The sequence below is a fragment of the Micromesistius poutassou genome, assembly GCF_964030765.1.
Source record: "Micromesistius poutassou genome assembly, chromosome: 10".
Classification (NCBI taxonomy): Eukaryota; Metazoa; Chordata; class Actinopteri; order Gadiformes; family Gadidae; genus Micromesistius; species Micromesistius poutassou.
Window position 1 is genome coordinate 5,365,984 of NC_140280.1, and position 14,412 is coordinate 5,380,395.

At 50.1% G+C, this 14,412-nt stretch overlaps 1 protein-coding gene across 1 annotated transcript; it reads left to right on the top strand.

Moving 5' to 3' along the window:
* Nucleotides 1-215: 215 nt before the first annotated feature.
* Nucleotides 216-12,886, top strand: coro6 (coronin 6). Its single transcript, XM_084473764.1, has 11 exons — nt 216-462; nt 2,436-2,635; nt 4,206-4,328; nt 7,751-7,880; nt 8,542-8,720; nt 9,329-9,448; nt 9,668-9,772; nt 10,501-10,646; nt 11,063-11,120; nt 11,357-11,584; nt 12,323-12,886. Exons 2-11 carry the CDS (start codon nt 2,438-2,440, stop codon nt 12,443-12,445), a joined length of 1,410 nt encoding a protein of 469 aa, XP_084329890.1. The 5' UTR covers nt 216-462; nt 2,436-2,437; the 3' UTR covers nt 12,446-12,886.
* The last annotated feature ends 1,526 nt before the right edge of the window (nt 12,887-14,412 follow it).

The following is a 14,412-nucleotide window of genomic DNA, read 5'->3' on the forward strand; positions in this document are numbered from 1 at the left end:
TCACTTCAGACCCTCAACCAATCAGAGGTGGAGGTGGTGGAGGTGGAGGTGTGATCTCGGACGACAGCCTCGGACCAGCCCCGGTGCTCGGTGGGCTCGGTGGTACTCGGTCGGTGGTGCTCGATAGTATTCGGTGTTACTCGGTGGTACTCGGTCGGGGGTGCGCTCCATGTGGGCGCGGGTCCTGCCGCTGGGGCGCGACAGGTTGCCCTCGCGCTGACATTCTGGGCGGTCGGTTCGGAAATAGACGCACCGCTCAGAGTGTCGCTCCCACCCCCTACGACCACAGTCCCTCTCTCCCCTGCTCTCCCCCTCCTCTCCCCTACTCTCTGCGGTGCGTCACGGAGCTGCTGAAGTGCGTCTGTCCACGCGCTCCTGAACCCGGGCTGTAGTTCCAGTTTACCGGTAAACAATCGAGATCAGGCGGACTCGGAGCCAGGAGCTTTATATTCACAACCTGAGGTGAGTTGTCTGTGCACTATTGGCTTCCATCAGCAATTGGTCTGCAGTTTAGTACAGTAGTAAAGTAGAAGTGCGTTCGCTTCTTTTGCCGCACTGTTCAGCAATCCGGTCCCCGAAGGAGCGCTCACTCTGTAACGGACTTTTGTAACCGGACCTCCGGAGCAGCTGCAGACCTCGTCCCGGGGCAGGTTGGAGGGGAGACACACCTCCCCTCCCTCCACCCCAGTCCGGGTCTATAACATGAATGATCCATGCTCAGAGCTTTATAGACCTGTAGTATCAGGAGCAGACAGCGAGGTTCTCATCGGAGCGACAGTCTAGGTCCCGGTGGTCTGTGGCCGGAGGAGGGTCGTCTGACATGTCTATATTAGGAACGTTTCCCTGTGCGTCTCTGAGCACAGTTCTCTGTCCGACCTGAATCGTGAATTCACTAAAACAAGTGAACCACAGTCAGACGTCAGGTGTGATGGGCGAGGGTCGATCACAGGACGTTTATTATTGGAGCCTCCATGATACAGCAATGCGTCCATAAAGCGACCGACGTCAATACATGAAAGTCCCTTCATTACTGGGCAGGCTCCTTCCAGGAAAGAAGGCAGAGGGTCGGTGTGGCCGACAGCTCAGCGTCAGAACAACACACGGATTCAAACCTTCTTCTGTGTGTTTATGCTCAAATGACTATAACTTACAAACACACCATACCCTCACATTATATCATGTTTTACGTCTGCTGGGCCTCTCTAGATCTAAAATAATGCAAGACTGGGAAGACTGGAGGCCATTCTCTGTGTACTCCATTCCTCCCAGTATGCTCTATGGTTTGGAACACTGGGAACAGAGGGACATACTAAACGTCCCCAGCCTTACATTATAATCGAGTCGTAGTCTCCAGGCACCTGGTCAGTCTAATATCTGATCACATGGTGATGCTGGGACAATAGTCTAATAATAGCTGCTGGGATGCTCTCACGGCCAGAATGCGTCCTGGTGTTGTTTCGGGGTCCACCGTTCGTCCCACTGCCGTGTTGCCCGGGGCAACAACAAGTCATGGAGATGATGGAAACAAACATACACTCAAAAGACTGTGTGTGTGTGTGTGTGTGTGTGTGTGTGTGTGTGTGTGTGTGTGTGTGTGTGAGACACACAGAGAGAGAATGTGTGTATGTAGCTTAGTACAGAGATGATGGACACAAACACAGACTCCAAAGTTTGTTTGTGTGAGAGAGAGAGAGAGACATGCCCCCCCCCCCATGCCTCTCTCTCACACACAAACACACTTTTGGAGAGTGAGAGAGAGAGAGAGAGAGAGAGAGAGAATGAGATAGAGAGAGTGAGTGAGTGAGAGAGAGAGAGAATGGGTGTATGTTGGTTAGCATATAGTCAAGCACTTCTTGTTGCTTGTTTATAAAAAGCGACCAATGACCAAAAGAGTCCCCAGAGTTCTCCAGTTCTGTAGGACGCTCTTCATCCCCATCCGCTCCTCCCTCTGTTCACCTCGGCAGAGCAGACCGCTCCTCTGTTCACCTCTCACTGAGCGGACCGCTCCTCTGTTCACCTCTCACAGAGCGGACCGCTCCTCTGTTCACCTCTCACTGAGCGGACCGCTCCTCTGTTCACCTCTCACAGAGCGGACCGCTCCTCTGTTCACCTCTCACTGAGCGGTTCCTCCCTCTGTTCACCTCTCACTGAGCGGGCCGCTCCTCTGTTCACCTCTCACTGAGCGGACCGCTCCTCTGTTCACCTCTCACTGAGTACTTCCTCCCTCTGTTCACCTCTCACTGAGTGGTTCTCACTGAGTGGTTCTCACTGAGCGGTTTGTTTCACTCGCTCTCTGGGGAACCGTTCTGCCATCGCTCTCATTTCTTCTGACATCCCTGAAGTTCTGCCTCATCATCCTGCAGCGCTCTAACTGTGTGTGTGTGTGTGTGTGTGTGTGTGTGTGTGTGTGTGTGTGTGTGTCTGTGTGTGTGTAGCGATGAGTCGCAGCATCGTGCGTCAGAGCCGGTTCCGCCACGTGTTTGGCACGGGCGTGAAGGCGGAGCAGGGCTACGACGACATCCGCGTCTCCAAGGTTACCTGGGACAGCAACTTCTGCGCCGTCAACCCCAAATTCCTGGCCGTCATCGTGGAGTCCAGCGGGGGCGGGGCCTTCCTGGTGCTCCCCCTGTCCAAGGTCAGCGGGGGGGGGGGCTAAACCAATCAGCATGATGGTCTCTGTACGGGTCACTGGTTTACCGGCGGCGGCAACGTTTCCAAACATTACCGGCTGTTTGAATAAAGAACAAGAAACCAAAGCATTGACTGACTGGATGGATGTTGTACTGCCTGGTGCTTTGGTTGACTGACTGGATTGATGTTGTACTGCCTGGTGCTTTGGTTGGCTGACTGGATGGATGTGGTACTGCCTGGTGCTTTGGTTGGCTGACTGGATGGATGTTGTACTGCCTGGTGCTTTGGTTGACTGACTGGATGGATGGATGTTGTACTGCCTGGTGCTTTGGTTGACTGACTGGATGGATGTTGTACTGCCTGGTGCTTTGTTTGACTGACTGGATGGATGTACTTTCTGGTGCTTTGGTTGACTGACTGGATGGATGGATGTTGTACTGCCTGGTGCTTTGGTTGACTGACTGGATGGATGGATGTTGTACTGCCTGGTGCTTTGGTGACTGATGTGTGTTGATGTGTTTGATGATCACTGTTGACTGTGAGTTCAGAGAGTCGCACGCATGAACCGTCAGATGGGCTGACCTGGGACCTGTAGTCCCCCCAACCACACAGAGAGAGAGGGAGAGAGAGAGAGAGAGAGAGAGAGAGAGAGAGAGAGAGAGAGAGAGGCAGACGGGGGGAGAGGGGGGGGGGGGTCAAAAGGAGAGAGAGAGAGTCAAAAGGAGAGAGAGAGAGAGAGAGAGAGAGAGAGAGAGTCAAAAGGAAAGAGAGAGAGAGAGGGAGGGGGGGATAGAGAGTCAAAAGGAGAGAGAGAGAGAGAGAGAGAGAGAGAGAGGGGGGGGGAGAGAGAGACAGAGACGCAAGGAAAGAGATAGACTGAGAGACAAGAGTGAAAGATGGAGGGAGACAGAAGCAGTGGGAAAACTGCAGTCAGAGAAAGAACACACACACACACACACAGAAAGACATGGTCATATTTTAGAGAGCTGGTGGACAGACGGGTCTATTTATACCCCCTGACCCCCTCCCTGACTACTCTACTGGTCGTCTGTAGGGCCACAGAAAATCTCCCCTTTCACCGCCTCGTCATGCAGCTATTAATACACACTCGGCAAGGGTGTGTGTGTGTGTGTGTGTGTGTGTTATAATAGGACCCTGATACACGTGTTCACACCAGTAAGGAGGAGTATCCCTGAAGTTAAAGCAGGAGTATAGAACTTGTACATCGTGACATCACATCAAAATGGCCGCCACCACTTGGAGCCATTGCAGCATTGGAACCTTAGTTATTGTGTTGGTAGTCATGTTTTTTGGTCATTGTTTAGTAATTTATCGTGGAGAATTTATCATACGAGACGTAGCAAAAACAAATTTTCATTAGCCTTGATTATGCTACATTTACTTATATATGTGTTGATATGTACCTGATGCTAACATGATGCTAACAGGCTGCTACTCTCCTGTATGTGTTGATATGACCCTGATGCTAACATGATGCCAACAGGCTGCTACTCTCCTGTATGTGTTGATATGACCCTGAGGCTAACAGGCTGCTCATGTTCTGGGTGCTGTAGGCAGGCCGGGTGGATAAGAACTACCCGCTGGTCAACGGCCACTCTGGACCCGTGCTGGACATCGACTGGTGCCCTCACAACGACAATATCCTGGCCAGCGGCTCAGAAGACTGCAGTGCCATGGTATGGACATCCTCTTGGTGTGTGTGTGTGTGTGTGTGTGTGCAGTGCCATGGTATGGACCTCCTCTTGGTGTGTGTGTGTGTGTGTGTGTGTGTGTGTGTGTGTGTGTGTGTGTGTGTGTGTGTGTGTGTGTGTGTGTGTGCGCAGTGCCATGGTATGAATGTCCTTTATGTGTGTGTGTGTGTGTGTGTGTGTGTGTGAGCTGGATAGATGAAGAAAATGAGAAGAGGTATCCAAGAAAGATGTGTGTGACATTTACCGTGTGATGAGCAAAAATGTAGTGGGATTTACTCTGTAATATAAGTTTTATTGCGCGTCCATCAACTAAACAAACAACAGTCAATGAAGCTGAAAAGCAACACAATAGTTGGGAAGAATAGTTCACATTTAGCAGCAAGCTTAACATGTGCTTGATATGTGAATGTAGTGCTATTGAAAATAGTGCACGCAATCATTAAGATCAAATTAGTTGAACAAAAAACTAGCCGTTTTATCATTTATTTCAGCTGCTGCTTATTTTCAAGACTTCCTTTCCTGCATTACAGTAAAATCGTTTAGGGTGTGAATAAAAACGTAAGAAGCAGACATCAACTCAGTTGAAAAGAACAATATAGATACACAAAAATCAATCTCTTTTATTTTCTTTGTCTCCATTTTCATGCACCAAAGAAGTGTTTCCTCCAAGCGGACCCTTCTGACCACTAGCAGCCTTTACTCCTGATTAGGGCTGCACGATGTATATCGTTTTTTATTTAAATAACAATGACTTATCTACAAGAGAAATCTGTCATATATAAAATAATTGACTCAGATTAAGGGTCTGTTGCTAGGGAGTGACATGCAGGCTCTGCATGCACAGCGAACCACCAATCACTGATCAGTTTATGTTCAGATAACCAAAGCATAGCCAGCCCCCGCTAATCGTAGAACAAAATGAGCAAAAAGAAGATTGAATTCCAAAGAGTACAACCACGTCAGTTGTATGGGATTACAGAAAAGACGACTTTGACCAAAAACAGGAACTTTGTCAAGAGTACCTTGCAATTGTTGCCACAAAAGGCAACGTGATCAATTTATTTTCCCATTTAATTTGCCCCCTTAAAGCTCTGAATAACGAGGGTACAACGCTATAAGGCATCACTCAATGGAACTACCGGGAGAGGACCGGGGAAGCTGGGAACCTCCCTGGAAAATCAGGAGGGTTGGCAAGCATGAAGGCCACAGACTTTCTAAACTTCCGGTCGGCCGTTTGGACACTAGAGGGTGCCAAGCTGTTTCCAAGAGTTCCCCACATTCCATAGTATGGGGCTGATATGAACAGAGCTTCATTCTATTCCAGTCAGGAGTCCAGAAGCTCAGCTGATTGTGTTTTCTGTTTCTGCTGTGTACATTCTGAGTCGAGGGGTCACTGATGGGATCGCCACATCACGAGTCCTCGAGGAATCACATCTGTTCATATGTGTTCTGGATTGACTGTTGAGTCTATGTTCCTGTAACGATCAAAACACTGGACGGACAGGACTGCGGTCTGAGCTCACTGCCACGCCCTTCAGACCCTGCAGACTCAAACATGTGTCCATCTACGTGTGTGTGTGTGTGTGTGTGTGTGTGTGTGTGTGTGTGTGTGTGTGTGTGTGCGTGCATGTCTGTGAGTGTGTGTGTGTGTGTGTGTGTGTGTGTGTGTGTGTGTGCGTGCGTGCGTGCGTGCGTGTGTGTCTGTGTGTGTGTGCATGTCTGCGAGTGTGTGTGTGTGTGTGTGTGTGTGTGTGCGTGCATATGTGTGTGTGTGTGTGTGTGTGTGTGTGTGTGTGTGTGTGTGTGTGCACGTGTGCACGTGTGTGTGCCACCATCTTAAGGCCCCCATGTGTTGGGCGGCGTTACAGCAGCAGACAGACGCTGTTCTCTCAGAGCAACAGCTGTCTGAGCAATGTGCCGTGTGGTGGAACACATTTGTGGGACTTTGTGTGTGTGCGTGTGTGTGTGTGTGCGTGTGTGTGTGTGTGTGTGTGTGTGTGTGTGTAAAATAAATAAAGTTTTCTTTATTAGTCCCACACTGGGGAATTTCACTTGTTACAGCTGCTCAAGAGTCAAAAGTAGAGGAACAGAGTTATTTGCAGCTGATAAATATTATTTTTAATAAAAATATATAATATAAATAAAAATGGTACACCTTTCATTCATACAAATATAACCATGATAGTTAATAGCACAACATAATTCTAAAATGTAATACATGGTATGTAGGATTATACAAAAATATTTAATATTGCTGTAAATTCACAGAGATTGGAAATTGGAGGGATTGGATTACAAAGAATACAAGGTGTTTGTGTGTGTGTGTGTGTGTGTGTGTGTGTGTGTGTGTGTGTGTGTGTGTGTGTGTGTGTGTGTGTGTGTGTGTGTGTGTGTGTGTGTGTGGAGGTGGGTCCACAGGACAGACAGGTTTCCCTGTAGCTATAGTGAATGTTGTGTAACGATGATGTCATCCTCCACACATCACACAGGGATTAACGGCCCGCTCAAAATGGCCGTCACAGATTGAGTTCATGCCTGTGCGAATGAAATGGCTAGGGATAAAGTGGTGTGTGTGTGTGTGTGTGTATTTAAGTCAACACAATGCAACCAAAGACAAGCAGCATTACATGATACAAAGAAATGTCAAGATTAGACCCATGCAATTTGATATCCATGAATAGTGATCGGCAGCTCAATCATGAAACTCTTTAAACTCGCTTTGTATAAGATGAATAAAAGGTCCCATAGTGCTCACAACAACACCATATGTACCATTATGTAAGGGATAATGTATAGAACGCTGGTCATTATCGGGAAATAAGCCCCGACAGGGCGAACAGGACACCGACGCGCAGCGGAGGTGTCTTGCTTCGCTCTGAAGGGGCTTATTTCCCAATAATGACCGGCGATGTTCTATACATTATCCCGGCTACCTGCTCAAACAAAAAAATAACTTCACACGGTGTGTCTTTTTACAATTTATTTGTTACCAGCATTTGTAGTGTTGATCAGCAGAGAAATAGTGCCCAAAGACGTCGACGTCGCTTAGCAACCGAGTACGCTGGGGTTGATAAGTTACCGGACTACTTGCGGAGTGATACGAAAGACATGAAAAAAATCCACTTTCCTTGACAGTGGTCATTATATGCTTAGTCATTATTGAAAATAATTCACCACCGGAAGTCGGGAAGGCCCATGCAAGTGAATGGGAGCGTTCCACTGCATTGAGAAGAGCTGTGTAATATATGTATATATATACTGTATATCTGCACAACATGCATCCACAAAGGATCACATTAGTTATTTAAATGTCATTTGACATTGACGATGTCAGAAACGACTTCAGACGGGGTCTAGGAGCAGTGTTAACAGACCTCCTCCCCCCCCCCCCTCCTGGTGTGGTCCAGGTGTGGCAGATCCCAGACCAGTCGCTCAGCCGCCCGCTGTCGGAGCCCATCGTAGTGCTGGAGGGCCACTCCAAACGGGTCGGCATCGTCAGCTGGCACCCCACGGCCCGCAACGTCCTCCTCACTGCCGGTACGCGCGCACACACGCACACGTAAACACGTAAACACGTAAACATGTAAACAGACACGCTCACACGCACGCACACAAATGTAGGCAAACATGCACATGCAAACACGCAAAAATGCGCACGCAAAAATGCGCACACACTCACGCACGCGCGACTCGCAAAAACGCACGCACACGCACGCAAACACACGCACTCCCTACTGCCCGCAACATCCTCTTCCATGTGTGTGCAGGTATGCACACACATGCACGCACACAGACACACAGACAGACACACAGACCACACACAGACAGACACACACACAGATACACAGAGATATACAGAGATACAGACAATATTGTCGGGTGAGAGTGGTCTGCACCCCTTCCTGTCCACACCTCAGTCCTAGGCTGGGCCTGATGTTGGAGGGTAAGTTGATCTCGTCATAAGGCTGTGAAGACCAACAGCAGCAGAAGGTCTAATAATGTGGGCTCTGCCTGAGCACACAGGACCAACAGGTCACCTAACCCTTACCCTAACCCTAACATCCTTCTTAAGTTAATGGGACTCAACAAAACAACACCGCTGAATGACAGCAGAGAGGACAGCGTGTCCATGTTGTGTGTACACTTCCTGATGCCCCTCCTCCTCCCTGCTGGCTCCGCCCCTGCCCCGCCCCTCCAGGCAGTGATAACCTGATCATCGTCTGGAACGTGGGGACGGGGGAGCCCCTGGTCTCCATGGAGGACCACCCGGACCTCATCTACAACGTCAGCTGGAACTACAACGGCAGCCTCTTCTGCACAACCTGCAAGGACCGCCGCCTGCGGGTCTGCGACCCCCGCAAGAGGGAGGTGGTGGCGGTCAGTGTTCCGCCCGTCGCCGTGGGGACGGGGACCTCTGGGTTAAAGCTGCACTATGTACCTGTTCTACCCCAGCCAGCGACACAAAGAGCTGAGCTGCAGACGTTCTCTAAGATCAACCCCTCGGGGTTCCTTCTGATGCAGCTCTCACTGTAGCTGCCCTCCCAGCTTCTAGAGGCTGCTGACCGGGCTACTAGAGTCATAGAGGCTGCTCTAGAGCCCGACCTGTTCCTGACGAGTTGCCGGTCGGGACCTTGCATGGTTGACTGTGCAATCGGTGTGTGTGTGAAGGTGTGAAGTTGTGTGTCAAAGTCAAACAACTCCCTCTAAATATAAATGTAGAGGCTGCAAATGGCAATACTTGAATAGTGCAGCTTTAAATGATTGATCACTTCTGAAAAGAACAGATTGATGTGAAGATGAGGTTTGGGGGATGACTGTACTTGATGATAAACCAGTAACTAGTTATCTCTATACCATTCATGTATTCATTACACTCACCATTTAATGTCAACGATTAATAAATATTAAAGTTCAGAAGTACCTGTAAGTAGTGTACAGACCATCATCACTCGGCTAGTAATGTCTGTTCTGCTGTTGACCAATAGGAACGGCTCGCTCCACACGAGGGCATCCGGCCAATGAGAGCCATCTTCACCAAAGACGGAAACATCTTCACCACAGGCTTCACTCGGATGAGCCAGAGAGAGCTGGGGCTGTGGGACCCGGTAGGACGCTCATAGATATATAGTACAGCAACGGGAAATATATGGGAAATACACGGGATATACATGGGAAATAACTGCTATAGTCATAGTAAATACATACTAAGTACTATGTACTTAGTATGTATTTACCATGTATTTACTATGTTTGTTCTTTGTTAATACACATATTTACTACTTCTAAAGACACTTCTAAACACTCCCTTGGTTCTTTGTCCCCAGACCCACTTCGAGGAGCCCATCGCTCTGTTGGAGCTGGACACGAGTAACGGAGTCCTGCTGCCCTACTACGACCCTGACGCCAGCATGGTCTACCTGTGTGGGAAGGTACCGCACAGTGGGTTAGGGTTAGTAGGGTTAGTAGGGTAAGGGTTAGTAGGGTTAGTAGGGTTAGTAGGGTGAGGGTTAGTAGGGTAAGGGTTAGTAGGGTTAGTAGGGTAAGGGTTAGTAGGGTGAGGGTTAGTAGGGTGAGGGTTAGTAGGCTGAGGGTTAGTAGGGTAAGGGTTAGTAGGGTTAGTAGGGTAAGGGTTAGTAGGGTGAGGGTTAGTAGGGTGAGGGTTAGTAGGGTGAGGGTTAGTAGGGTAAGGGTTAGTAGGGTTAGTAGGGTTAGTAGGGTGAGGGTTACTAGGGTAAGGGTTAGTAGGGTTAGTAGGGTAAGGGTTAGTAGGGTGAGGGTTAGTAGGGTGAGGGTTAGTAGGGTGAGGGTTAGTAGGGTGAGGGTTAGTAGGGTAAGGGTTAGTAGGGTTAGTAGGGTAAGGGTTAGTAGGGTAAGGGTTAGTAGGGTGAGGGTTAGTAGGGTGAGGGTTAGTAGGGTTAGGGTTAGTAGGATTAGGGTGAGTAGGGACACATGGTGTCCCTACTCACCATGTGTCCCTATGTGACACACATGGTGTACCTGTGTGTGTACTCATCCTCAACTAACATATCACTCAGAATCAGAACTGGCTCTGAGGCGCTCCTTACCCGGACCTCACCTGCTCTTCATCAACAGTAGGAGGCGCTACTGGGCCTGGTAACAATGGAGTGTGTGTGTGTGTGTGTGTGTGTGTGTGCAGGGGGACAGCAGCATCCGGTACTTTGAGATCACAGAGGAGCCGCCCTACGTCCACTACCTCAGCACCTTCAGCAGCAAGGAGCCCCAGAGGGGCATGGGCTTCATGCCCAAGAGGGGCGTGGACGTCAGCAAGTGTGAGATCGCCAGGTAGGACCCGCCCCCTTCCTTCCGCCCACAGACACCCAGAATGCATCTGGGTGACTACACAGCAGGAGGCATCGCAGCGAGGTTGCACACCTGTGACGCTAAACGTTCACACTTCCTCTCCTCCCTCCCTCCCTCTCCTCCCCTCTCTTCCCTCCATCTCCTCCCTCCTCTTCCCTCCCCCTCCTCCTTCCCTCTCCTCCCTCCCTCTCCCTCCCTCTCCCCCCTCTCTTCCCTCCCTCTCCTCTCCTCTCTTCCCTCCATCTCCTCCCTCCTCCCCTCTCCTCTCCTCCCTCTCTTCCCTCCCTCTTCTCACCTCTCTTCCCTCCCTCTCCGCCCTCTCTTCCCTCCCTCTCCCCCCTCTCTTCCCTCCCTCTCTTCCCTCCCTCTCCTCCCTCTCTTCCCCCCCTCTCCTCCAGGCTCTACAAGCTCCATGACAAGAAGTGTGAGCCCATCACCATGACGGTGCCCAGAAAGGTAAGTTCTGCACACACACATGCACACACACACATCTCTACTGTTTCACTGTGGCCTAGGCTATCATTGTTAATGTGTGAGGTTAGTAGGGTGATGGTTAGTAGGCTTAGTAGGGTGAGGGTTAGTAGGGTGATGGTTAGTAGGCTTAGTAGGGTGAGGGTTAGTAGGGTTAGTAGGTCTACTCCAGCCCTCCTCCAGATCCAGCCCAGTAACCCCCCCCCCCCCCCCCCCCACAGTCGGACCTGTTCCAGGACGACCTGTACCCGGACACGGCGGGGCCCGACCCGGCCCTGGAGCCCGAGGAGTGGATGGAGGGCCGGGACGAGGAGCCCACGCTGGTCTCCATGAGGATGGGATACGTGCCCCCCAAGAGCCGTGAGCTCAAAGTGGCCCGCAAGAACGTCCTGGACTCCAGACCCAGCACCCGGCGCAGCGTGTCCGCCTGCGACGCCAACAGCCTGCCGGTAGGTCAGGGTTCAGGGTCAGCGGGGCTGGCTCTCTGGGGCCGCGGGACTGGCTCTCTGGGGCCACGGGGCTGGCTCTCTGGGGCCACGGGGCTGGCTCTCTGGGGCCGCGGGGCTGGCTCTCTGAGGCTGTGGGGCTGGCTCTGTGGGGCCACGGGGCTGACTCTCTGGGGCCGCGGGGCTGGCTCTCTGGGGCCACGGAGCTGGCTCTCTGAGGCTGCAGGGCTGGCTCTCTGGGGCCGCGGGGCTGGCTCTCTGGGGCCGCGGGGCTGGCTCTCTGGGGCCGCGGGGCTGGCTCTCTGGGGCCGCGGGGCTGGCTCTCTGGGGCCGCGGGGCTGGCTCTCTGGGGCAGGGGAACGGGGGTCTTGGAGGTCACATGTTCTTTTGATTCTCGTCAGTGTTAACGTCTCCTTGAAGGTTACATCAGTTCACTCGTCTTGTTCTGCTCGTCTCCTCTGAACCACTCTGCCCTCAGCCTGTCTCTCCTGCTCCCTCAGTCTGTCTCTCCTGCCCCCTCAGTCTGTCTCTCCTGCTCCCTCAGTCTGTCTCTCTTGCTCCCTCAGCGTCTCTCCTTACCTTCCCTAAACCAGCCTGTTTGGTCTGATTTCACTGTTCTCCATTTACCGTCGTACTGTTGATCATCCAACCCTCCTTTCCTTTCAAATCTCTTTCCTTTCTACCTCTCTTCCTTGGCTGGTTTCCTCCCCCCTCCCTCTCTCTCTCCCTCTCCTCCCCCAGCCCCAGGTTCTAGAGCGGCTGCTGGAGGAGCTCCAGAACCTCAAGTCCACCGTGTTGTCCCAGGAGAAGAGGATATGCGACCTGGAGAACAAGCTCTCCCAGTACACCAACGGCACCGCCTGACCACACCCACCAATTAGTCTGAGTTATATTCATATTTGTAATAATCCCAATGGATCTGCATTGACCCCCCTCCCCTACATTACTCTATACTCATATTCACACCTTCCCTTCCCAGCTCATCTGGAGAGAAGAGATCCATATTCTCATTGTTTGAGAGGCGGGCGGACTGGGAGGAGTATATTGAGGACATGTTTAGGATTTGTTAAACATTTATCAGTTGGAAAATGTCACACACCACACACACACACCACACACACACTCCGGTCCCATAATTTAATAACTGAATAACACAACGTTTTCAAACCTCAGATAATATGTAAATAGTGATACAGCAAAAGGAGAAGTACAATCAAAATTTTAAAAACCTAAATGATTTTTGTGTGTTCCATAAACAAATGTACATGAGACAAGTCGTAACATCAATAAAAACAATCCTGTTTTTCTAAAGAGACCCCTTGCAATCTCTTAATTCTGCTGTAGTGACGTTTTCTGGGTTCTTCGTAAACCCGCTTTGAGTGAAGAGACTCGCCGCCTCCTTTCAGATGCTGGAAGAGATGATGGCCAGTGTGTCGTTCAGGGGCAACGCGGGCATCAACAGGAGACAGTTAAGGCCTGCATTACAACAGTCTGTATGAACAGGAGACGGTAAAGGCCTGCATTACAACAGTCTGTATGAACAGGAGACGGTAAAGGCCTGCATTACAACAGTCTGTATGAACAGGAGACGGTAAAGGCCTGCATTTCTGACGAAATTTGAGACCCCCTTCAAATTTTGCTTTTGAGGCTTTCAGGGGGTCTCATGGGGCCTGGCCGAGCCCCCCCGATTAACCCATGAGACCCCCTGAAAGCCTCAAATTAACCCGATTAACCCCCCGTATTTCGCACACTGATTACCACAGTCTGTATGAACAGGAGACGGTAAAGGCCTGCATTACAACAGTCTGTATGAACAGGAGACGGTAAAGGCCTGCATTACAACAGTCTGTATGAACAGGAGACGGTAAAGGCCTGCATTACAATGCCTTCATCAACAGGAGACGGAGTTCCTCCAAGGCCTGCATTACAACGCCTTCATGACACAGGGCCTCAGAGCTACAACCCATCCCCAGGTACGATGGTGAGGCTGACAACATTCCCCAATTAATTAATCTCTGCAGCAAAATTAATTTTCTACATTTAACCTACCTTCTAAAGACGCAGTGGACTCCCACAGTGTAGTGGACCAAACCCCGTTTTGGACACCATGGAGAACCCTACCCTTAACCCTAGCCCTAGGACCAGGTCCTGCTGTTAACCCTACCCTTAACCCTAGCCCTAGCCCTGGGACCAGGTCCTGCTGTTAGCAGCTAACCACTGACCCCAGAGGGTCCGGCTTTGATCCCACGATGCCGTTCCTCAACGTACGAGTATAGAGAATAAAAAGTTTAGTTTAGTTTAGTTTTGTTTATTTGTTTAGCACAAATACAACATCTGTGCAAGGCGGGAGCGAAGCCTATGCAAGCTTGTACAGAGTTCCACGGCTATTGCCATATCATGATACAATTGACATGCAGGCTAAACATAAAAATTGGATCCACTAAAAAGAAGCATTGTAAGAAAAAAACAAAAGCAAAACATTAAAAAAAAAGATACAAAATCTGTCAAAAATGTGTTTCAGGTAGACAGTAGATGTTTCCTCAGTTGCTTTTTAAATGCAGTGTATGATTAAATAGATCTTAGCTGAGGGCTTCATTCACTCCAAAGCTTCGGGCCTCTAAATGTAATGTTAAACTGGTGCCTAGATGTCCATGTGCGTGGTAGGAGTAGGTTGTTGTTTCTGTGTCTCGTATGGTATGTCTGTATGTCTGATGTAGAAATAAATATGTTCTGGAGATTGACTGGAATATCTAGTTTTCTATATAAGAACTTATGGACATGTTTGATATGCATTCAAAAGAGGAGATGATAGATACCTGGACACAGCCCCT

Excerpts from the sequence above, each read along its gene's own strand:
- coro6 (XM_084473764.1), top strand. The coding sequence starts at position 2,438 with ATGAGTCGCAGCATCGTGCGTCAGAGCCGGTTCCGCCACGTGTTTGGC. Across the intron at positions 7,881-8,541 it reads CAACGTCCTCCTCACTGCCG|GCAGTGATAACCTGATCATC; the intron begins GTACGCGCGCAC and ends CCGCCCCTCCAG. Across the intron at positions 9,773-10,500 it reads TGGTCTACCTGTGTGGGAAG|GGGGACAGCAGCATCCGGTA; the intron begins GTACCGCACAGT and ends GTGTGTGTGCAG.